This window comes from Canis aureus, chromosome 30 (assembly GCF_053574225.1).
Source record: "Canis aureus isolate CA01 chromosome 30, VMU_Caureus_v.1.0, whole genome shotgun sequence".
NCBI lineage: Eukaryota > Metazoa > Chordata > Mammalia > Carnivora > Canidae > Canis > Canis aureus.
Genome location: NC_135640.1, coordinates 38,151,076 through 38,171,076, shown reverse-complemented (window position 1 = coordinate 38,171,076; position 20,001 = coordinate 38,151,076). Strand labels below are relative to the sequence as shown.

The 20,001-nt window shown below is 36.5% G+C and overlaps 1 protein-coding gene across 2 annotated transcripts in view; it reads left to right on the top strand.

Annotated features, from left to right (window-relative positions):
* Nucleotides 1-20,001, top strand: part of BRWD1 (bromodomain and WD repeat domain containing 1) — a 120,243-nt gene that overhangs the window by 29,089 nt on the left and 71,153 nt on the right. For both annotated transcript variants that reach the window (XM_077879221.1, XM_077879220.1), the window contains exons 9-17: nt 5,676-5,776; nt 7,361-7,431; nt 9,005-9,105; nt 10,036-10,076; nt 11,205-11,303; nt 13,448-13,598; nt 13,854-13,988; nt 18,104-18,232; nt 18,701-18,926. In XM_077879221.1, the coding sequence (XP_077735347.1) occupies nt 5,676-5,776; nt 7,361-7,431; nt 9,005-9,105; nt 10,036-10,076; nt 11,205-11,303; nt 13,448-13,598; nt 13,854-13,988; nt 18,104-18,232; nt 18,701-18,926 (1,054 nt within the window). The remainder of the gene's footprint in view (nt 1-5,675; nt 5,777-7,360; nt 7,432-9,004; nt 9,106-10,035; nt 10,077-11,204; nt 11,304-13,447; nt 13,599-13,853; nt 13,989-18,103; nt 18,233-18,700; nt 18,927-20,001) is intronic.

Sequence of the window (20,001 nt, the reverse complement as noted above, 5' to 3'; positions counted from 1 at the left end):
TAGGTCCTCCATCCCCCAGGTAAGTCCAGGCTGACATCTACTGCATCCTCATAAGACCCTGAGCCAGAACCAACCTAAATTGCTCCTGAATTCTTGACCTTTAGTGACTGGGGTATGAATATATATTATTTCTAGTAGCTACATTTTGGGGTAATATGTTACATGGCATTAGATTACCAAAGGGAGGGACTCCTGGGTGGCTTAGTGGTTGAGCATCTGCCTCTGTCTCAGGGTGTGATCCTAGGGACCCACATCGGACTCCCTACATGAAGCCTGCTTCTCACTTTGCCTGTGTCTGCCTCTCTCTCTCTGTCTCTCATGAATAAATAAAATCTAAAAAAAATTAAAAATAAATTAAAAAAAGATCACCAAAGTGCATGTATATTCGTCAGGAAGTTAGAAAAAAACAGGAAACTGTAGAGGATGAGGACCTTAGGAAGATATACAGAAATGAAGGCTTGAAAAAGTAAGCATAACAGTAGAGAGGATTAGCAAAGCCAAAATTTCTTTGAAAGAATAAAATGTTGGTTTAAGACAGATTGATCAAGGAAGAAAAAAATGTCAAAAATAACCATTATCAGCTTTGAAAAAGAGGCATTTCTATAGACCCTTTAGATATAAAAAGAGGATATTTTATTTATTTCTTTAAAAAGTTTTTTTGATGTCATCTCTACCCTCTGTGTGGGGCTCAAACTTGTGACCATGAGACTGAGAGTTGCTTGCTCTTCTGACTGAGCCAACCATTGGCAGGCTGGGTGGCTTAGCGGTTTAGCACCGCCTTTGGCCCAGGTCCTGATCCTGGAGCCCTGGGATCGAGTCCCGCGTTGGGCTCCCTGCGTGGAGCCTGCTTCTCCCTCTGCCTGTACCTTTGCCTCTCTCTCTCTCTCTGTGTCTCTCATGAATAAATAAATAAATAAATAAGATCTTAAAAAAAAAAAAAAAGACTGAGCCAACCAGGCATTCCTAAAAAGAGGATATTTTAGATGGCTATATAGGAAATTTGAAAATTAAGATGCTACAGATAAATATTCAAAACCCTTTCAAGACTGCCACAGAAAGGAAAATCTGAATAGATCTATATAATTATAAAGCTGTGTGGTTAAATTTTTTTATCCACCTATCAGTATTTCTGTAAAAAAATTTTAACTTGAATCTCATGAGGAAGCATGTCAGATAAATTCAAATTAAGAAACTGAAATAAGTCTCATATCCTTCAAAACTTTAGTTTCAAGAAAGGCAAAAAGAAAATGATATAAGGTAACTAAGAAAATGGTAGAAGTATAAATGCAACGTGAGAGCCTTGATTTTTGCCCTGGCTTTAGGAGTGAAGAAAACCTATAAAGCAAATTTGAGAAATGAGAAATTTCATTATGAACTATGTATTACATACTAGTATTATATTGATACTAAATTTCTTGAGTGTTGACAAGCTTGTTATAGTTCAGGAGTAGAAAGTGACTGTTCTTAGGAGACTCATGGTAAGGCTCTTAGGGCTGAAGTGTCATGATTCAGGTCCATGTGGTTCATGTCTATCCATTTATGCCAAGAAACAGGTGTGACACCATATTACATGTATGATATACTTTAAAAAGCCATGGGAATCCACTGAAAATACTTGGACAGGTTACAGTTTTTCTTCTAAAATAGTAACTCTGGGACCAGATAGTGGCAGTGGCTGCACTGCATGTAAATGTGCTAAATGCAACTGAATTGTACATGTTATTTATTTATTTATTTTTGGAGAGAAGGGGAGAGAGAATGAAAAGGGCAGAAGGAAACGGGAGAGAGAATTTTTTTTTTTACTTTTTTTTTTTTTAAGATTTTATTTATTTATTCATGAGAGACACAGAGAAAGAAGTAGAGACATAGAGGGGAAAAGCAGGCTCCTCACAGGGAGCCTGATGTGGGACTTGATCTAGGGACTGAAATCAATCCCTGAGCCAAAGGCAGACACCTACCTGCTGAGCCATCCAGGCATCCTGCGGAGAGGGAATCTTAAGCAGACTCCATGCTCCGTAGAGAGACTGATGTGTGGCTCCATCTCATGACACTGAGATCATGACTTTACCTGAAATCAAGTCAGATGCTTAACCAGCTGAGCCACCCAGGTGCCCTGTGAATTGTACATTTTAAAATCGCTAAAATGATGAGTTTTATATTATACAAATTCCACCCCCCCGCTCTGTCTAGAATGCACATGTAATAAACACACAGGAAAGATTGCTAAATGCATTTTAGCAGTTAATAGGGCAGCTGTCTTTTTTTTTTTTTTTTAAAGATTTTACTTGTTTACTCATGAGAGACACAGAGAGAGAAAGAGAGGCAGAGAGACAGGCAGAGGGAGAAGCAGGCTCCATGCAGGGAGCCCGACGTGGGCCTGGATCTTGGGACTTCAGGATCACGCCCGGGACTGAAGGCGGCGCTAAACCGCTGAGCCACCTGGGCTGTCCAGGCAGCTGTCTTTGAATAATGTATTCTTTAATAGCAAAAATAGAGGATAGCATACATTAGAAACTCCTTGTTTTGCCAGCAAACAAGTTATAAAAGTAGAAATTATGCTCCCAGGCATATGTTATATACTGAACAGTTACTCAAAATGTGTAGATTTCAAGAAAACTATTTTGACTTTGGAAGTAGCTATGTGAGCTTGTAGTACAGAATCATAAAGCCACCAGGGACTTTGAGGAAATATACTTCTTACTGTTTCCTTTATGCAGGACTTTCCTAACCCATCTTGGAAAAGTGAGACTCATATTTTATTATCCAGAAATACAGATACATGGTTACTGATCAGTAGTTTTGAGGATGATTAATGAAACATGGCTGGCTGTCAGTGACACTGCATTTGAGGAATGTTGCTGCTTAGAAACAGAGGGAAGGCTTGAAAGGTTAGAAACACCTGTTGGATGCCAAAAAAAAAAAGGAAAACTCAAGCTCGGAGGTCTCACTTGTGAATTCTATTAAACTTACTAGAACTGCTGAGATCTTAGTAAACTGAATAAAAATAGGACCTGTGTCTTTTTTTTTTTTTTTTTTAAGATTTTATTTATTTATTCATGAGAGACACAGAGAGCGAGGCAGAGATACAGGCAGAGAGAGAAGCAGGCTCCATGCAGGGAGCCCGACGTGGGACTCGATCAGGATCATACACCGTGGGCTGAAGGTGGCGCTAAACCGCTGAGCCACCCAGGCTGCCCGGACATATGTCTTAAACCAGAACTTCACTATAAACCACCAATAATTGATTAGCAAATATAATGGATTAAGAAGAACATAATCCACAATAGCAACAGAAGCCTTCAAACACACTGGGAAATGGGAAAAGTCTATATGAAGAAAGGTCTTAGAAATAATGACAGAACCTGAAAATGTCTAGTATACTCCAGAATCAGAAGATTCAGGGCTGTAAAGATATTATATCTCTCCAAATCTTGGTATAAAGTTAGTGTGTCTATGTTTGAAATCTCAGGTGCTTTGTTTTAATGGACTTTAGCATGCCATTAAGTTCACTTAGAAGAAAATAAGCACAAATCTCCCGTGCCCCCATCCTAAACAAAACAAGCCTCATAACTTTTGCCATGCTAGATACTTAATAATACTTTAGAGGTGTTACAGAGAAAACAGTATGGTGTTGAGCTAGGGACAAAATAGAGAGCAGCACCACTTATATCTAAGAATTGGATTTAGTTAGAACATAGGTGACTTAAAGTGGTTACTTTTCCGCAGAAATTCAGGTTTAGAATTCTTAAAGTATTCTATGCAAATTTATAAATTTTACTGTGATGTTTTAATTAATGAGAATATTCGATTCTTAATATACCTTCACTTACTGCTTTTAATGGAATATTCTCCAAAACTCAGTTTTAGTCTGTATTCTGGAACATATCTGCTTAGATGTAAATGATCACTGTTAACGTGTTGGGAAAAAACGCCCCTTTTTTCCTGGGCTTGAGAAGAAGGAACCTGGAAGAAGCTTCTTTGAAGAAGTATTAGGTTCAAATCCTACCTCCCTTTCAGAGTGTATAATCTTGGGAAAAAGTCATAAAACAGATAATAAACTATATGTCTCTGGGACGTTTTAATGATAAATAATTATGTAAATAACCTGAAAAAAATTCTTCGCAGCTCTTTCCTTTCTGTTAGTGGCACTGGTCTTTGTTTGCTGAGCTCCTTTGTCTTGAATGCCTTATGAGTCAGAGAGTTGTGGTGTTGCTCATAGCTTTCCTCCCCATTCTGGGGGAAGGAAGGGACTACTTCCTTCCAGTTAAGGTTTTTAGATTAACTGGATGGATTCTTAGTTATTGTTCTTATCTGTTTCCTTTCAGTAACTATTGTATACTACTGTGTGACCGACACATTTGGGGTTTAGTTGAGAACTGCAGTTACTTCTTGCTCTCTACCCATTTAACCCATTCCTCCACCACTTCCAAAAATGAGCACTTGAGTCATCTAGATATTTCTGTTGATACCATATACCATATTCCTTCTCACTTTGGTACTTTTGTTCATATTCTTTTGCCTAGTTTGTTTTCTTTGTATTTTTCTCTTCATCCTTTAAGTCCTGTTAGATTCTGGTCCAAATTGGCCTTCTGTTTAGCTTGTTTATGTAACACAGTTGAACTTTGTTAAACATAGCCCTTCTGAAGTTACAGTTTATTTCTTGTGTTTTCTTAGAATACTTTTATAGTTTTCTTTTTATTTTATTTATTTATTTATTTTATTTATTTATTTATTTTAATATTTTATTTATTTATGACAGATACAGAGAGAGAGAGAGAGGCAGAGACACAGGCAGAGGGAGAAGCAGGCTCCATGCACCGGGAACCCGATGTGGGATTCGATCCCGGGTCTCCAGGATCACGCCCTGGGCCAAAGGCAGGCGCCAAACCGCTGTGCCACCCAGGGATCCCATAGTTTTCTTTTTAAAATAGTTTGTTGATGCACTTGAAATTTATCCTGGTGTACAGTCTGAAGAATAGCTTCCAGATTGCTGCATAGTTGGTAAAGCATTTATGTAGTGATCTATTGCTTCCCCAACCGATTTGAGATGGCACCTTTATCTTAACTCTCACATTAAAGTCTGTTTTGGACTTTATGATTTATTTTTCCATTGGTCACTGTATTAGTGTACCTACCATGTCCTATAATTTTAATTATTGAGGTTTTGTGACAGCTTTCATTTTAATAGGACCAGGTCTTCACTTTATTTTTTATTTTTTTATTTTTTATTTTATTTTATTTTTAAAATTTTTATTTACTTATGATAGTCACACAGAGAGACAGAGAGAGGCAGAGACATAGGCAGAGGGAGAAGCAGGCTCCATGCACCGGGAGCCCAACGAGGGATTCGATCCCGGGTCTCCAGGATCGCACCCTGGGCCAAAGGCAGGCGCTAAACCGCTGCGCCACCCAGGGTTCCCTTCACTTTATTTTTGTAGAAGTTTTTCTGGCTATTCTTGTTTATTAGTTTTGAAAGTAATCTTTTATTGAGATCACATTGCGTATATAAATTAGAGATAGACTAAAGATTATGATTTTCCAGTGTAATATAGTCATTTGTATTTTGTAATTCTTACGTTTTACTTGTGTCAGTTGAAATTAACTTTGAAAAACCATTAAACTACGACTTAATTAGAAGCCCAGGAACCTGAATTGTCTGTGTTATTGCTTTTTAGTTTAGCCCAATGGCCAAAGGCTCCCAAAGATACATGGTCTCTACTGGTGCTGATGGGACAGTTTGTTTCTGGCAGTGGGATTTAGAATCCCTGAAATTCAGGTAAGTGGCTGTAATTGTGTGATAAGTTTTCTTTCTTTAATGTTTAATTTAGTCTAATGAGATGAAATCTGATTATAAAGGGAAGTTTGGTAAAGTAGTTGCCTTTTTACTTTTTTAGTGTATAAGGCATTAATGTTTTATTCACTTTACAATATAATATTTATTATTTTTTTTTTCAATTTTTATTTATTTATGATATGATAGAGAGAGAGAGGCAGAGACATAGGCAGAGGGATAAGCAGGCTCCATGCACCGGGATGCCCGATGTGGGATTCGATCCCAGGTCTCCAGGATCGTGCCCTGGGCCAAAGGCAGGCGCCAAACCGCTGCGCCACCCAGGGATCCCTAATATAATATTTATTTTTAAAGATTTATGTATTTTAGAGAGAGAATGTACAGGGGGAGGGGCAAAGGGAGAAGGAGAGAGAGAATCTCAACCAGACTCCCTGCTTAGTGCCGAGCCCAACTTGGGGCTTGATTTCACAACCTTGAGATCATGACCTGAGCTGAAATCAAGAGTTGGATGCTTAACCAACTGTGCTACCCAGGAGCCCCTACAATGTACTATTTAGAGGGGTATGTAAAAGAAGCATAGCAATTCTTAGTGTGTACATTTTGTGGAAAAATAAGGGAGATTGTATGTATGTGAAACATTTTAAAAAATGTTAGAAATGTATAGTTAGATGCATACTCAAAAATTTAGGCCGGATTCCTTAAGAATCTGAAGACCGGTTATAGATCTGTGCTGTCCAGAATGGTACCCCCCAGCTCTGTGTGACGGTCGAGCACTGTACTGGGGGTAGTACAGTTGAGGAACTGCACTTCAGGTGTGGGTAGTACAGTTGAGGAACTGAATTATTAGTTTCATCTTAAAAACTGATACTTGATTCAGGTATCACAAAACCGTTAAGCATGTTTGATATAACTTGACTGTGTTGAATTTAGTTTTTCAACTGTGAGTTTTATGAAACCTGAATACAGATCAAGTATCTTTGATGAAAACTGTTCAAATTGAAATGTAGTATGTATCTTGTATATTCTATTCTGGAAGATTTCAAAGATATAATATGAAAAGAATCTAAAGTTCTCAATATTTTATTTTTATGTGGTATTTTGGATATATTAGCTTGAATGAAATAAAACTGATTTTATCTTTTTTACATTTAATGTGGCTACTATAAAAATTTGAGGTTACATGTGTGGCTCGCATTGTTTCTGTTGAGTAGTGCTGTTCCCTGGTGGTTGTGTACCCCGCCCTCGAGCCTGGATGGCAGATTTACTTGCATGAGCTTTAGTCTCCTCAGTAACAAGATATGGGAGTCAGTAGGTCTGCTCTGGCTGTGGGATAGGAGTCTTGTGGACACACAGATTGGACAGTGCCTTCCAGAGTCCATCCAGCTATAATACCATATGCACAAATACTTGTGGGGTACTTTATAAATAAGGTACTTTAATAAGGTACTTTATAAGGTATAATAATGTACTTTATAAAAAATATTTGAATATGCTAGATTAAAACCAACATTGTAAACTCTGTTAGTGTGGAACAAATGAGTTATAAAATAACATCTTCTTCTTTTAAAGCCCACGTCCCCTGAAGTTCACTGAAAAGCCTAGACCAGGTGTTCAGATGCTTTGTTCTTCTTTTAGTGTTGGTAAGATAACTTTAGTAATTTTTTTTCTTAGTTTTATGTAGCATTTGTTGAATGACCGCATTATTGCTAACAGTGTTTATCAGATGGATGGTAGATGACTTATGCCCATTTCATTAGGTTTAATCCAAGATGTTTATTTAATTAGTTTTTTCCTTGTCTTTTACTCCCCCATGCTACCATTCTCTGATTTTAATGGTAAACAGAGTCAGCTGGTGAAAGGAGGCTTAAGGTGTCCCAATGGGTCCCCTGTGTGAGATATACCAAAACCGTGGTTTTCTTGAACAGGCTGAACTGCAGATTTTTATAGTTTAAGTTTGTTTTCCACTCATTTTTGTGAAATTATTGTACATTTTCTTTTCTTGTATAGTGAACTTGTAATCTTTTTTAGGAGAAGTCCAGGACTTTCTCCCATAAAAGCCTGAAAACTTGAATAAGTCAATTTTGTATTCTGAAGCTAGTATATGAAGTTTAGAAAGCAGAGCCCCTTTTGTCAAACACCTTTGAGTAGCAGAACATATGGTTGCCACAATTAATAAAGTAGTAGGAGATAGTAGTGAACATGTCCAGATTGAATATTTTTTTAATTAAAGTCCCATCTGATGTATGTATTTTTTTTTTTTTGTATGTTCTGTTCTGTTTTTTTTTCCCTCCAAACACCATCAAACAGTTCTCCAGCACTGGCAGGGTGTCCTGCTGTTCATTTCTATTCTGATATCTACCTAAAGAACACCGTGAGATCCCACAGGTTAAGGGCTCAGATCCCTAAATGGGATCTAAAAGATCCCATTTCCCCCCTTCAGACCAGGTTGTCAACCGGGGTTCTGACTACCTGGCTAAAGATCAGAGGTCCCTACAACCTCCTTTGTGGGTTTGATTATTTTGCTAGAACAGCTCAACAGAACTTAAACATTTTACTAGATTTCCAGCTTATTATAAAAGTATATCATTGAGTAACAGCCACACGGATGTTAAAGTGTATGGGCGCTCTCTAGGCATGCTTCTCTTTCCAAATCTTTCTAGGTTCACCAACTTGGAAGCCCTGTCCTTTAAGGTTTTTATGGAGGCTCTGTTACATAGCAACAGTTGATTAAGTCACTGGTGATTGATTCCCCTCCCCTTTTCCCTCCAGAGGTCAGGGGAGCTGGACAGAAAGTGCCAATCTTCTGATCACGTGGTTGGTACTTCTGGCAGTCAGCATTCCCATTCTTAGGTGCACTCTCCAAGAGTCACTTCATTAATATAAACTCTGGTTTGGGCAAAATGGATTTGTGATGAATATCAAGATACTTGGATCAGTATTATTGTTTAGGAAGTCCCAAGGGTTTTAGGAGCTCTGTGCCAAAAAGGGATGAAGACCAAATACATATATTTTTTATTGTAAATTACAACACCACTTTGCATTATATTTATTTTAAAAGGTCTTTCTTTATACAATGAGTTAGAAAGTGGATCTTTTGAGATAAACTTAATTTTGGGATAAGAGATCTTGCTTAGTAAGTTGACATAGAAATTTGGTTTGTTTGGATATTGGTTAACAAACTGAGTTTTTAAATCTTAACATTTTTTATTTCAGGTGGTATGTTTTTAGCCACTGGTAGTACTGATCATGTTATCAGAATGTATTTTTTGGGTTTTGAAGCACCTGAAAAAATTGCAGAACTTGAAAGCCACACTGTAAGTATTTATGTTATAAAATGCTGCAGATTCCTATTGGTACATAGTTAAATATCACTAACAAAATTGTTACTTAATCCGATTTTAAATGTAGGAGGGATTGCATATAAAGGTAAGGATATTGGGATCCCTGGGTGGCACAGTGGTTTAGTGCCTGCCTTTGGTCCAGGGCGCGATCCTGGAGTCCCGGGATCGAATCCCACGTTGGGCTCCCGGTGCATGGAGCCTGCTTCTCCCTCTGCCTGTGTCTCTGCCTCTCTCTCTCTCTGTGTGACTATCATAAAAAAAAATTAAATTAAATTAAATTAAAAAAAAAGGTAAGGATATTATTGACAACTAAGTATGTGACTGTGCTAATATTTTGTGGTTATTTCAGCCTTACTGTTGAAAGTCTTGATTATGACAGTTTATCTGGGTGGGTTTAGTTTCAAGGGGCCTATTCCCCTTAATCATGCTCATGAAATAAGAATGTTGTTTTATTAATGTATAGTAAGATAGATAACTCAGGATTTCTGGTCAGTGGTCAGGTCATCATTTTTCCTATAGGAAGTTCTATGAAGTTCTTTGATAAACAGATCCAGATCACTTTAAAAGAAAAAAAAATTTTCTATACCTAATCAGTCATCAAAGTGATGCCTTGTTTTCAGCTGCTTTGTTTTCATCACTTTCCACATTTGAATTCTCCTAGAGATGTAATTCATTTTAAGTATAGTTGTAAATTTAGAAGGAGGGTTTCCTTGTAGTCTCGTTGGGGTCCTTGGTTTTTTTGCTCTTAATGTAGGATACGCATGTGAGCGAAGGGGCTCAACACGAGTATGCATTCTTGTTTTAAACGAAATGTGCTTCTAGTTCTAAAATGTTTTCTTTTTGTTGTTTTGTTTATGAACAAGAGTGTGATCACTTTTGTGTTTGTTTTCTGTCCCCTTTTAGGATAAAGTTGATAGTATCCAATTTTGTAACAATGGTGATCGGTAAGTGTGTCTGTGAGTGTGTTTTTAGGCAAATACACTGTGCTTCATATTAGTGCAGCTGATATATCACTTTGTATATTGCAGGCAGTTAGTGCTAAGTGTTATCTGTATGAACGTGTCTGTAGCAGGGAGGGAAACACATGAAGCACATAGGTTTTTAGAATTGTAGCTTCCACTGGCTCCTGTGGCCAAAAGGAGCTCCTCTATTAGGTGTAAAGATGATGAAATTCCTAATGTTAGAATAATTAAAAAAAAAATAAAATCTCTTCTAATAAACCACTGTGATGGGTCATGCAACAAAATTGTCACTTAAATTACTCCCTCCTGGTCCCTAATTTCAGGTGCCTTTCCTAAACTGCATTTTTTAAAAAATAAATTTATTTTTTATTGGTGTTCAATTTGCCAACATATAGAATAACACCCAGTGCTCATCCCATCAAGTGCCCCCATCAGTGTCCGTCACCCAGTCACCCCCACTCCGTGCCCACCTCCCCTTCCACCACCCCTCATTCGTTTCCCAGAGTTAGGAGTCTCTCATGTTCTGTCTCCCTTTCTGATATTTCCCACTCATTTTTTTCTCCTTTTCCCTTTATTCCCTTTCACTATTTTTTATATTCCCCAAATGAATGAGGCCATATCATGTTTGTCCTTCTCCGATTGACTTATTTCACTCAGCATAATACCCTCCTAAACTGCAGTTTTTAACATTTTCCTTTGTTAAAAGATGGATTTATTTTTACATGGTGGCCAACATGAATTAGAGTTTAAATTGAAGCAGCTTACAATGGAGTTTTTGCTCTAACTGATCTTCCTGCACATCTTTGATCCTTCCTATTTTTTTTCCCCCTCCAGATACTACTTGTACATTGTCTTCTTAAAACTCAATTTGTTTGATAAGCTGTCGATTGAGTTTGAAATGTGCTTTAACTCCATAGGACCAGGCAAATGAGAGCAAACTAGATTTTTTTCCCATTCAGATTTGTTCTAAATCCCTGTCTTTTGAATTAGCACCTATACATTTACTGGCAGTCAAGATAGCTACATGAGAAATGCTTTTGCTTGTGATTTTAACTGTAGTTCTTGGTGTCCTGTACATGAGTATAAGATCTTTCTCTGAATTTTTTTAAGGTTCTTAAGTGGTAGCAGAGATGGAACAGCAAGAATTTGGAGATTTGAGCAGTTGGAATGGAGAAGTATTTTATTGGATATGGCAACCAGAGTCTCAGGGTAAGTGGAGATGGTTTGTTGGAAGCAGGTGCATCATAATTACTTGGTTCTTCTCTTGGTTGACTGCTTTGTCAGGGGATTGGAGCCACCTTCTATTATGAAGAGCAGTGATCTAAATGAATGGCTACTTCCTGCATATCTGATACATAGATACATAAATCTCATATCCCTAGGAATTTTTCCTTACTGCCTGTCTAGGGTAGTGCCATATCAAAGCTCTTAACAGTTTTTTCTAAGAAATGTTTCACATTCAGTTGTTTGGAAATCCACATGTCTAGTTTATTTTTAATAATTATAGGGGAAATTAACTCCTATTCTCTGCTGTGACTCAAAGAGCTTTATTTGGCTTTAAAATAAATTTGATCTGCACATTTTTGTGAAATGATCTGTGGTTAGGGAAGTGAGAGAAGAGTGTATACTGGAAATCAGATAATCCTTGCTCACAAACAAATCATCTCTACGATTACTTGAAAATGTTCTGTCTGGATATTCAAAACCATCTTAATGTAAGAGTGAATACTCTCAGTCCTTGATTGGTTATAATAATAAAGGTTGTTTTCATTAGGATAATTCGAAATCTCACATTTACCTGTGAACAATTATTAAGCAAAATAGGAACATCATTGTAACAACTTCAGTACAAAAAAAATTCTTTTAAAGATTTTATTTATTTATTCATGAGAGACATAGAGGCAGAGACACAGGTGGAGGGAGAAGCAGGCTCCTTACAGGGAACCTGACATGGGACTTGATCCCTGAACTGGGATTACGCCCTGAGCCAAAGGCTCAACTGCTGAGCCACTCCACCCAGGTGTCCAAATACAAAAATTTTTAATGAGACTGGAAACTGCTCAGTTTTCTTGCTGCCATGGAGCGTGCTCTGCCTGTAATTTCCCCCAATGATGGGAATATTCTTTTCTCATTTAAAATTCTACATCTTTCTAATCTTGAGAACCACAGTTTTCTGTATGTAAGAATTGATGGGTGTATTTGTTTTAGGTTTCTAATCTTGAGTGATCAACTTGATGAAATGTAGTATGTCTATTGCTTCAAGGTTATTACACAGATTTTTAGTTTAAAGAGAAGCATGGAGGCTTAGCCTTTACTCTTTTTGCCTCTTTTGTTACGCTTTTCCCTGACCAGTCTGGTTAGAATTATTCTCTTGTTGGTGTTCCATTGTGCTTATATAGATAGGTATTACATGGCACTTATTCCATATTCTTACAGCTGTTTTCTTTAATTAAAATAGGTGTTTATTAGATGTTTATAATTTCTTAAGATGTATTATCTGACTGCAAAAGCAGCTAGGTTTTACCTTCTCTCTGTTACTGACTATATTTTACAGAGATACTTTCCCTATCTTGTTAATTAAGGCTGCAGAATATTGCAGACATTTGTATTCAAGGCCATTCTTGCCAAGAGACCCATAGTAACCATCTATAGGGAAGTGTAAAGAGATGAGTACAGTTTTATTTATAGTTCAACAGATTGAATATCTGTGTGCTAGGCACTTTTCTAGACATTGGAGATGTGAAAATGCATTACCTTCTTTCTGTTGTCTTAAAATTTTCTTGTCATCTTCTCTGGAGAGAGAGATAACAAAATTATTGTTCTTAGGGCTTGGGGTCACGGGAAGGGAATAATAGAAAAGGAGTAGAGAGAAAAAGCTTTGCTTTTATGATCAGAAGTGGTGTCCTAACATCTGCTTTCATTTAGACTGAACAGTGTTTTCTCTTTCCTTTCCTTTTTTTTTTTTTTTTTTTTTTAAGATTTTACTTATTTATTTAGAGCATATACAAGCAGGAGAAGGGGCGGGGGGCGGGGGCAGATAGCATCTCGAGCAGACTCCATGTTCAGTGCAGAGCTTGACACGGTGCTTGATCCCAGGACCGTGAGATTATGACCTGAGCCAAAATCAACAGCCAGATACTTAACCAGCTGAGCCACCCAGGTGCCCCTGAACTGTTTCTTACTCATCCCCTTCTCGTCCCAGTTGTGTCATAATCTGTTCATAGATAATCTGTTATGGGTCAGATGTACATTAGATATATGATTATGTATGGACATGAACTGGATCACTTCAGTTATTTTTGTACTGATTGTACTTTTCAAATGAATTTACACATTGTGTATGTTTTCCTTAGGGACTTATCTTTGGAAGAGGAAAGGTTTATGAAACCCAAAGTCACAATGATTGCTTGGAATCAGAATGATAGCATTGTCGTCACAGCTGTGAATGATCACGTCCTTAAAGTGTGGAATTCTTACACAGGACAACTGCTTCATAACTTACTGGTAGGTTTGTTTTTATATAATGTAACAAATCAATATTTTTTTGGAACTGTAATTTGATTTTTGAAGCTATAAAATATGTTAAAAGTTTTGTCCACTGATTATCAAATGAGTAGAAATTTATAGATATGCTGATGTTCAAATCACTATCATTAGTATATTTTTAAAAGTCCTTACACGCTATGACAATATGGGTTTTTAATTTTAAACTTAATGGCTTGCAAACCCTCTTTAACTATATGACTTTGTTGAATAAAGGGACATGCTGATGAAGTATTTGTTTTGGAGACACATCCCTTTGATTCCAGAATTATGTTATCTGCAGGACATGATGGCAGCATATTTATATGGGATATTACAAAAGGCACCAAGGTGAAACATTATTTTAATATGGTAAGTGAAGTGTATCTTAATGTACGCTTGCATTGGTTTCAAGTATTCGGATTATGAAGTTTAGCCAGAACCTAATCTGTATGTTTTGGCAGTTTATATAGGAATCAGGATACGTGAAGCCTAATAAATATCTGCCAGACATACATGTATAGATACTCATGAAATTCTCTCTGTAACTGAGTCACACTAGGGAAGGAATTTCAAATGATTTATTTAGCCCTCTGTATATATGTGAATGTGTTTGAATTTGTTTAAATTAGCAAAATCATGGTTATTATACATATTTTCACTAAATTTATTGAAATATTTGGTAATAAAACAATACTGAATGAAATTGTCTGGGAATCAAAAACATCATTGGGTTTTTCCAGCCAAACACATGTAATACTTTTTTTAAACACATGTAATACTCTAAAACTGAATTAGGATCCTATTGCATATTTTAAAAAATTTCTCATATATAATCACAAGCTTGTCACCAAAATCAGCAAATTTAACATTGTTAAAATAGCATTATATTATCCAGCTTTATGTTCAAATTTTGTCAATTGTTCTCGTAATGTCCTTTTAGTTATATTTGGCCCTTTGAGCAGTATTTAATTAAGGATTATGCATTGTATTCGTTGGCATTATATTTCTAGGTTTCTTTAATCTTCAGAAATCCTTTTTTTTCTATTTCTCACTTTCTAACTTTTTTGAGGAGTGCAGACAAATAATGTTACAGAATAAATATCTGTATTTTGTCTGCTGTTTTTTTTTTTTTGTCTGCTGTTTTTTCATGATTTGATTGTTACACCTTTTTTTGCTGCTGATTATTTTAATTTTTTATAACTACTTACTTTTAGAGAGTGTGAGTAGGGTGGGGAGGGCCAGAGAGAAAGAGAATCTCAAGTAGGCTCCATGCCCACTGCAGAGCCAGACTCGGGGCTGGGTCTACATGACATCATGATCTGAGCTGAAATCAAGAGTCGAACACTTAACTGACTGAGCCACCCAGGGTGCCCTGATGGTGATAATTTTAAATATTTGGTAAGGTGGTATTTGCCAGGTTTCCTCACAATAAAATAGTTGTTTTCCCTCTTTGCAACTTTTTTGCCCCCTCTTTGTAACTATTAATTTTTTCATGAGGTATTTTGAGCTCTGTAAATGTCCTATTCCTCATTCAACTTTCACAGTATCCACTGAAGATTTTTAATGGCATCATTCTTTCCATATTTATTATTGGCATTCTCACATAGTTTTGTAATCTTTTTTTCATTTTATGTGAAGAATATTTTCCAGAATCTGAAATATATTTTTAAAAAATTGCAATTACATTTTTGACTGAAAATTCATCCTTTCTCAGGTTATATGGTTAACCTACTGTTGAGTGTTTAAATGGTTTCTGAAGTATGCACAGTGACATCACTTTGAATATCCAGGTACATGGATGGCTATTTATGTAGGTCTGTGATTATTTCCTTAAGTTAAATTCTGAGGGGAGTTACTGTATAAAAGATTTTTGTGTTGTCAAGACTATTGCTTGATATACATATGAGATGTTTTGTAAAATTACTGTAAAGTTTATTTTGTTCCAGTTCAAAGTGTAATTCATTTTAGAGGAAGTCTAATAGTAGGGTGTAGAGATGAATGTGGTTCTTAGACCTTTGATTGAAGGCCCTCTGAGTCCATGTGTTCCATGTTTTTTTTTTTTTTTTAAACCTTAAATTTTTTATTGCAGCATGCTTATTTTGGACAATTCTTGACAAACAGTTCAAAATGCAGTATTTATTACCATAAAATGCACTAAAATAACAAAAAACATTGCTGAATTGCACATGTGTAATTAGGCATCTCAGAAAGTTGCATCTCTGGGTTTAAATTATTGGAAAAATAAGTCTTTTTCAGCAATTTTTCTATGGTTTTAAATTTTATAGGTATCTCCATTTTCTTTTTTTTTTTCCCATTTTCTTATTTGTTCTTTAAAACTCTTTAAGAACATTACATCCTCAATTTAACTTATCAAAACAGAAAACTACATTAATTCAGGCTTTCAGCAGAATATAACCTAAACAACTTCTGAACCAAAGCAGATTCAAGTGGACAATGGTGATCTTACTTCCAGTGAGACATACAAACTTTGCTGCATATACTGGGTTCTTTTTCAACTTCTTTTATTTTTAAAAAAGATTTTAAAATTTATTTGAGAGAGCATGTGAGCAGAGGCAAGGGGAAGAGAGAGAAGGAGAACCTTAAGCAGATTCCCACTGAATGCAGAGCCACATGTGAGGCTTGATGTAAGGCTCGATCTCATGACCCTGAGATCATGACCTGAACTGAAATCAGGAGTTGGAAGTGCCACACAGGCACCTGGACTGAGTTCTTCTTACCTTTATGGCTCAGCTGAGAGACTCCCAGTTTTCTGTTAGACAGATTTACATAGGGTTATAAATTACCACCATTATGTTATTATATTAAATACATAATAACCTTCAATGTGACATTGAATTGTTGTACAAGCACAGTTGTACATTGCATTTTGTCAGGAATCACTGTGGAGGACTCTTTAAACTATAGGGAGAAACCCAAGTCTGGCTTGCTCTGCAAGATCCTACTCAGGAAAACTTCCTTCTCTGCAGGTACCTTAGCAGAACTTTTGGTGCACTTAGGTGCACATGTATGACAGGAAATTAGCTGCCACCATCTTTGACTTGCCAGAGAAGGGCGGTTGCCTCTACTTTACCTGGACTGGAGGTTCCAGGCCAGGGGTGTGAAGTGGTGCCAGGGTACAAGTAGGGTTGTAGTGAAGGTCGCTTCTCAAAGGACTGTGTAGGTGAATTGGTGTTCCTTTGTTTTAAAAAAAATTGGAAGAAAATTATTCCGTTTATTCCTTTTTATGTTATGAGAGAATACAAATTTGTATACATATTATGTGTACGTGTAATAGGGTAGTGCCTTAATTATCCCAGTAACTAAATTTTCATGTATGTTAATCAGTACACATTTATGTGTGGTATAGTGGTAGTGGAGTGTTGATTTTTTTTTTTTTTAATTTTTATTTATGATAGTCACAGAGAGAGAGAGAGAGAGGCAGAGACATAGGCAGAGGGAGAAGCAGGCTCCATGCACCGGGAGCCCGACGTGGGACTCGATCCCGGGTCTCCAGGATTGTGCCCTGGGCCAAAGGCAGGCGCTAAACCGCTGCGCCACCCAGGGATCCCCTGGAGTGTTGATTTTTAAGCAATATTTGGGCATGGGATGAGTTTGTTTTGGCAGTTAGTGAGTTGGGTGATTGATTTTCCATCACTGATCAGACTTGCCCTAAAGTTCAGTTATTGGAGAGTTACAGGCTTAGACAACAAGCTGTTAATGAAACAATTCATTTATCTATAAATTGGTAGTGCTAAACTAATGTAATTTCAGTTGAAGAACAAGAATAAAAGTTGAAAAGCAGTCTATTAAGGCAACATTCATGCTGTAATTGGAGCATCCTTCCTAAACCTGTGGTAGTTTGAAATAAGGTAGGTGCAGGCATTTCCATGTGCTCTCTTGTGACTTGGCAGCATTCCTACTTTTGCATGGTGGTCAGTCATCTTAGTGGAAAGTTTATTTTTTTTTTATTTATTTTTTTAAAACATTTAAAAAAATTTTTTATTTATTTATGATAGTCACAGAGAGAGAGAGGCGCAGAGACACAGGCAGAGGGAGAAGCAGGCTCCATGCACCGAGAGCCCGATGTGGGATTCGATCCCGGGTCTCCAGGATCGCACCCTGGGTCAAAGGCAGGCGCTAACCTGCTGCGCCACCCAGGGATCCCCCGGAAAGTTTAAATTCTAGAAAAGTACTGATTTTCACTCACGAATACCACACTTTGTTGATCTTGAGTCATTTATCTTGTTTATGAAATTGTCATTCATTTCTAAGAAGTAAAGGAAGACTTTACTTTGGATTGGCTTATGATCTTTCCTTCTATGATTTTGAGAAATCATTCTTAGACTAGCTATCAAGCCCCGCATTGAACATCTTGGGAAAAAAAAAGTGACGTAGCTGTAGCAGGTAATTGACATGAAAACGGTTGATAAAGCAAATGCACTTGTGTAGAATTGGTTATAACTTTTTTCCTCTGTGTTTCCTAGATTGAAGGGCAAGGACATGGAGCTGTCTTTGACTGTAAGTTTTCACAGGATGGACAGCATTTTGCCTGTACAGATTCTCATGGACACCTTCTGATATTTGGTTTTGGATGCAGCAAGCCATATGAAAAGGTCTTTTTTTTTTTCTTTTGTAATATTTTAACCACTTTAAAAAAATTGTAATTCTAGTGTAGTCAACATACAGTGTTATGTTAGCTTCATGTGTACAATATAGTGATTCTACAATTCTGTATATTACTCAGTGCTCGTCAAGAGAAGTGTACTCTTAATTCCATTCACCTATTTCACCCATCTCCCTGCCCACCTCCCCTCTGGTAACCATCTATTTTCTATATTAAAAGTTTGTTTTTTGGTTTGTCTGTAAAAGGTTATCTTTAGTGTTTTTTTTTTATAAGTAGTTATTGTAAGTAGTTATTTATAAGTAGTTATTAAGGATGTTTTGGGGGAAAAAAGAGGTTTTGAAAATATGTTAGGTGTATTGAATTAGTTTCTTTTTCAAATTATACATAGCTACTTAATATTTGTATTCTTTAACTTTTATAAACCTCAAAATGTCTATCTGTAAACTTCTTTTTTCAGATTCCTGATCAGATGTTCTTCCATACTGACTATCGACCACTGATTAGAGATTCTAATAATTATGTCTTAGATGAGCAAACTCAGCAGGCTCCTCACCTTATGCCTCCACCATTCTTGGTAGATGTAGATGGAAATCCTCATCCAACTAAATATCAGAGATTAGTACCAGGCCGAGAAAATTCTGCAGATGAACATTTGGTTCCACAGCTAGGCTATGTGGCAACAAGTAAGTGTAAATTTTTTTTTTTTTATTTTTATTTGAAAAATGTAAAATATACAGAACTCACGAACTTCTAGATCACCAGTAATAGTTTGCAGTATTTGTTTTGTCATTCTATCTCTAGATACATACAATTATTTTTAAGCACCTAAGTTCTGGACTGCATGTGTGTTCATTTATCCCTAGATAACTTCAATATGTATTTTCTAAGAACAAAGGTATTCTCTTATGTAACCATAAACAGTTACCAAATATGGCATTTAACACTGATGTAATACTGTTATGAAATCTATAGTCTGCAATCAAATGTTGTCTGTTATTCTAATGCCTGTTAAAACTTTTATTGTTCTCCCCTATGTGGATCTCAATTTGGGACTGCACATTAAAGTTAATTGTCATTGGTGAAGTTCAGGTTGTACTTTTTTTTTTTTTTTTTAAGTTTATTTTTAAGTAATCTCTACACTCAATGTGGGGCTCAAACTTATTACTCTTAAGATGAAGAATCTGACTGAGCCCCCAGGTGCCCCCAGGTTGTACATTTTTTGATAGAATACAGTGTGTAAATGATGATGTAGCTTACCTGCAGCATCACATCAGGATGCTTATGATTGTGTTTTATACAAATATTGATGATGTTATTGAAAAAATTTGGTTAAGGTGGTGCCTGCCAAGTTTCTGCACCATAGTTATTTTTCTCTTTGTAATTAGTAAAACATTTGTGGGGAGATACAACTTTACCTAAAAGTTTTAGAGTCCACTGATGATTTTTGCTTGATTCAGTTGTTCCAAAGATTGCAGCAAAATGGTTGTTTTCTAATTCTGTCATCATTGCATTTGCATTTTATTAGTCTGCCTTTTATATGTTTAGACAGTTCATTAAATTTTAATATGGACTTCGGGGTTGTTATATAATGGGTTATAATCCATAATGGTTATTATTTTGTTGCTAACACTGTTTTTAGATTTGAGTGTGAGAATCTTTTCAGGCTGAGTGTTCTCTTTACTGCATCCCTTGAACATTTCCTTACTTTCTGGCACAAGATGTTTGAGTCCTGTCTTGTACTTTGCCTGCCCTAGTCAA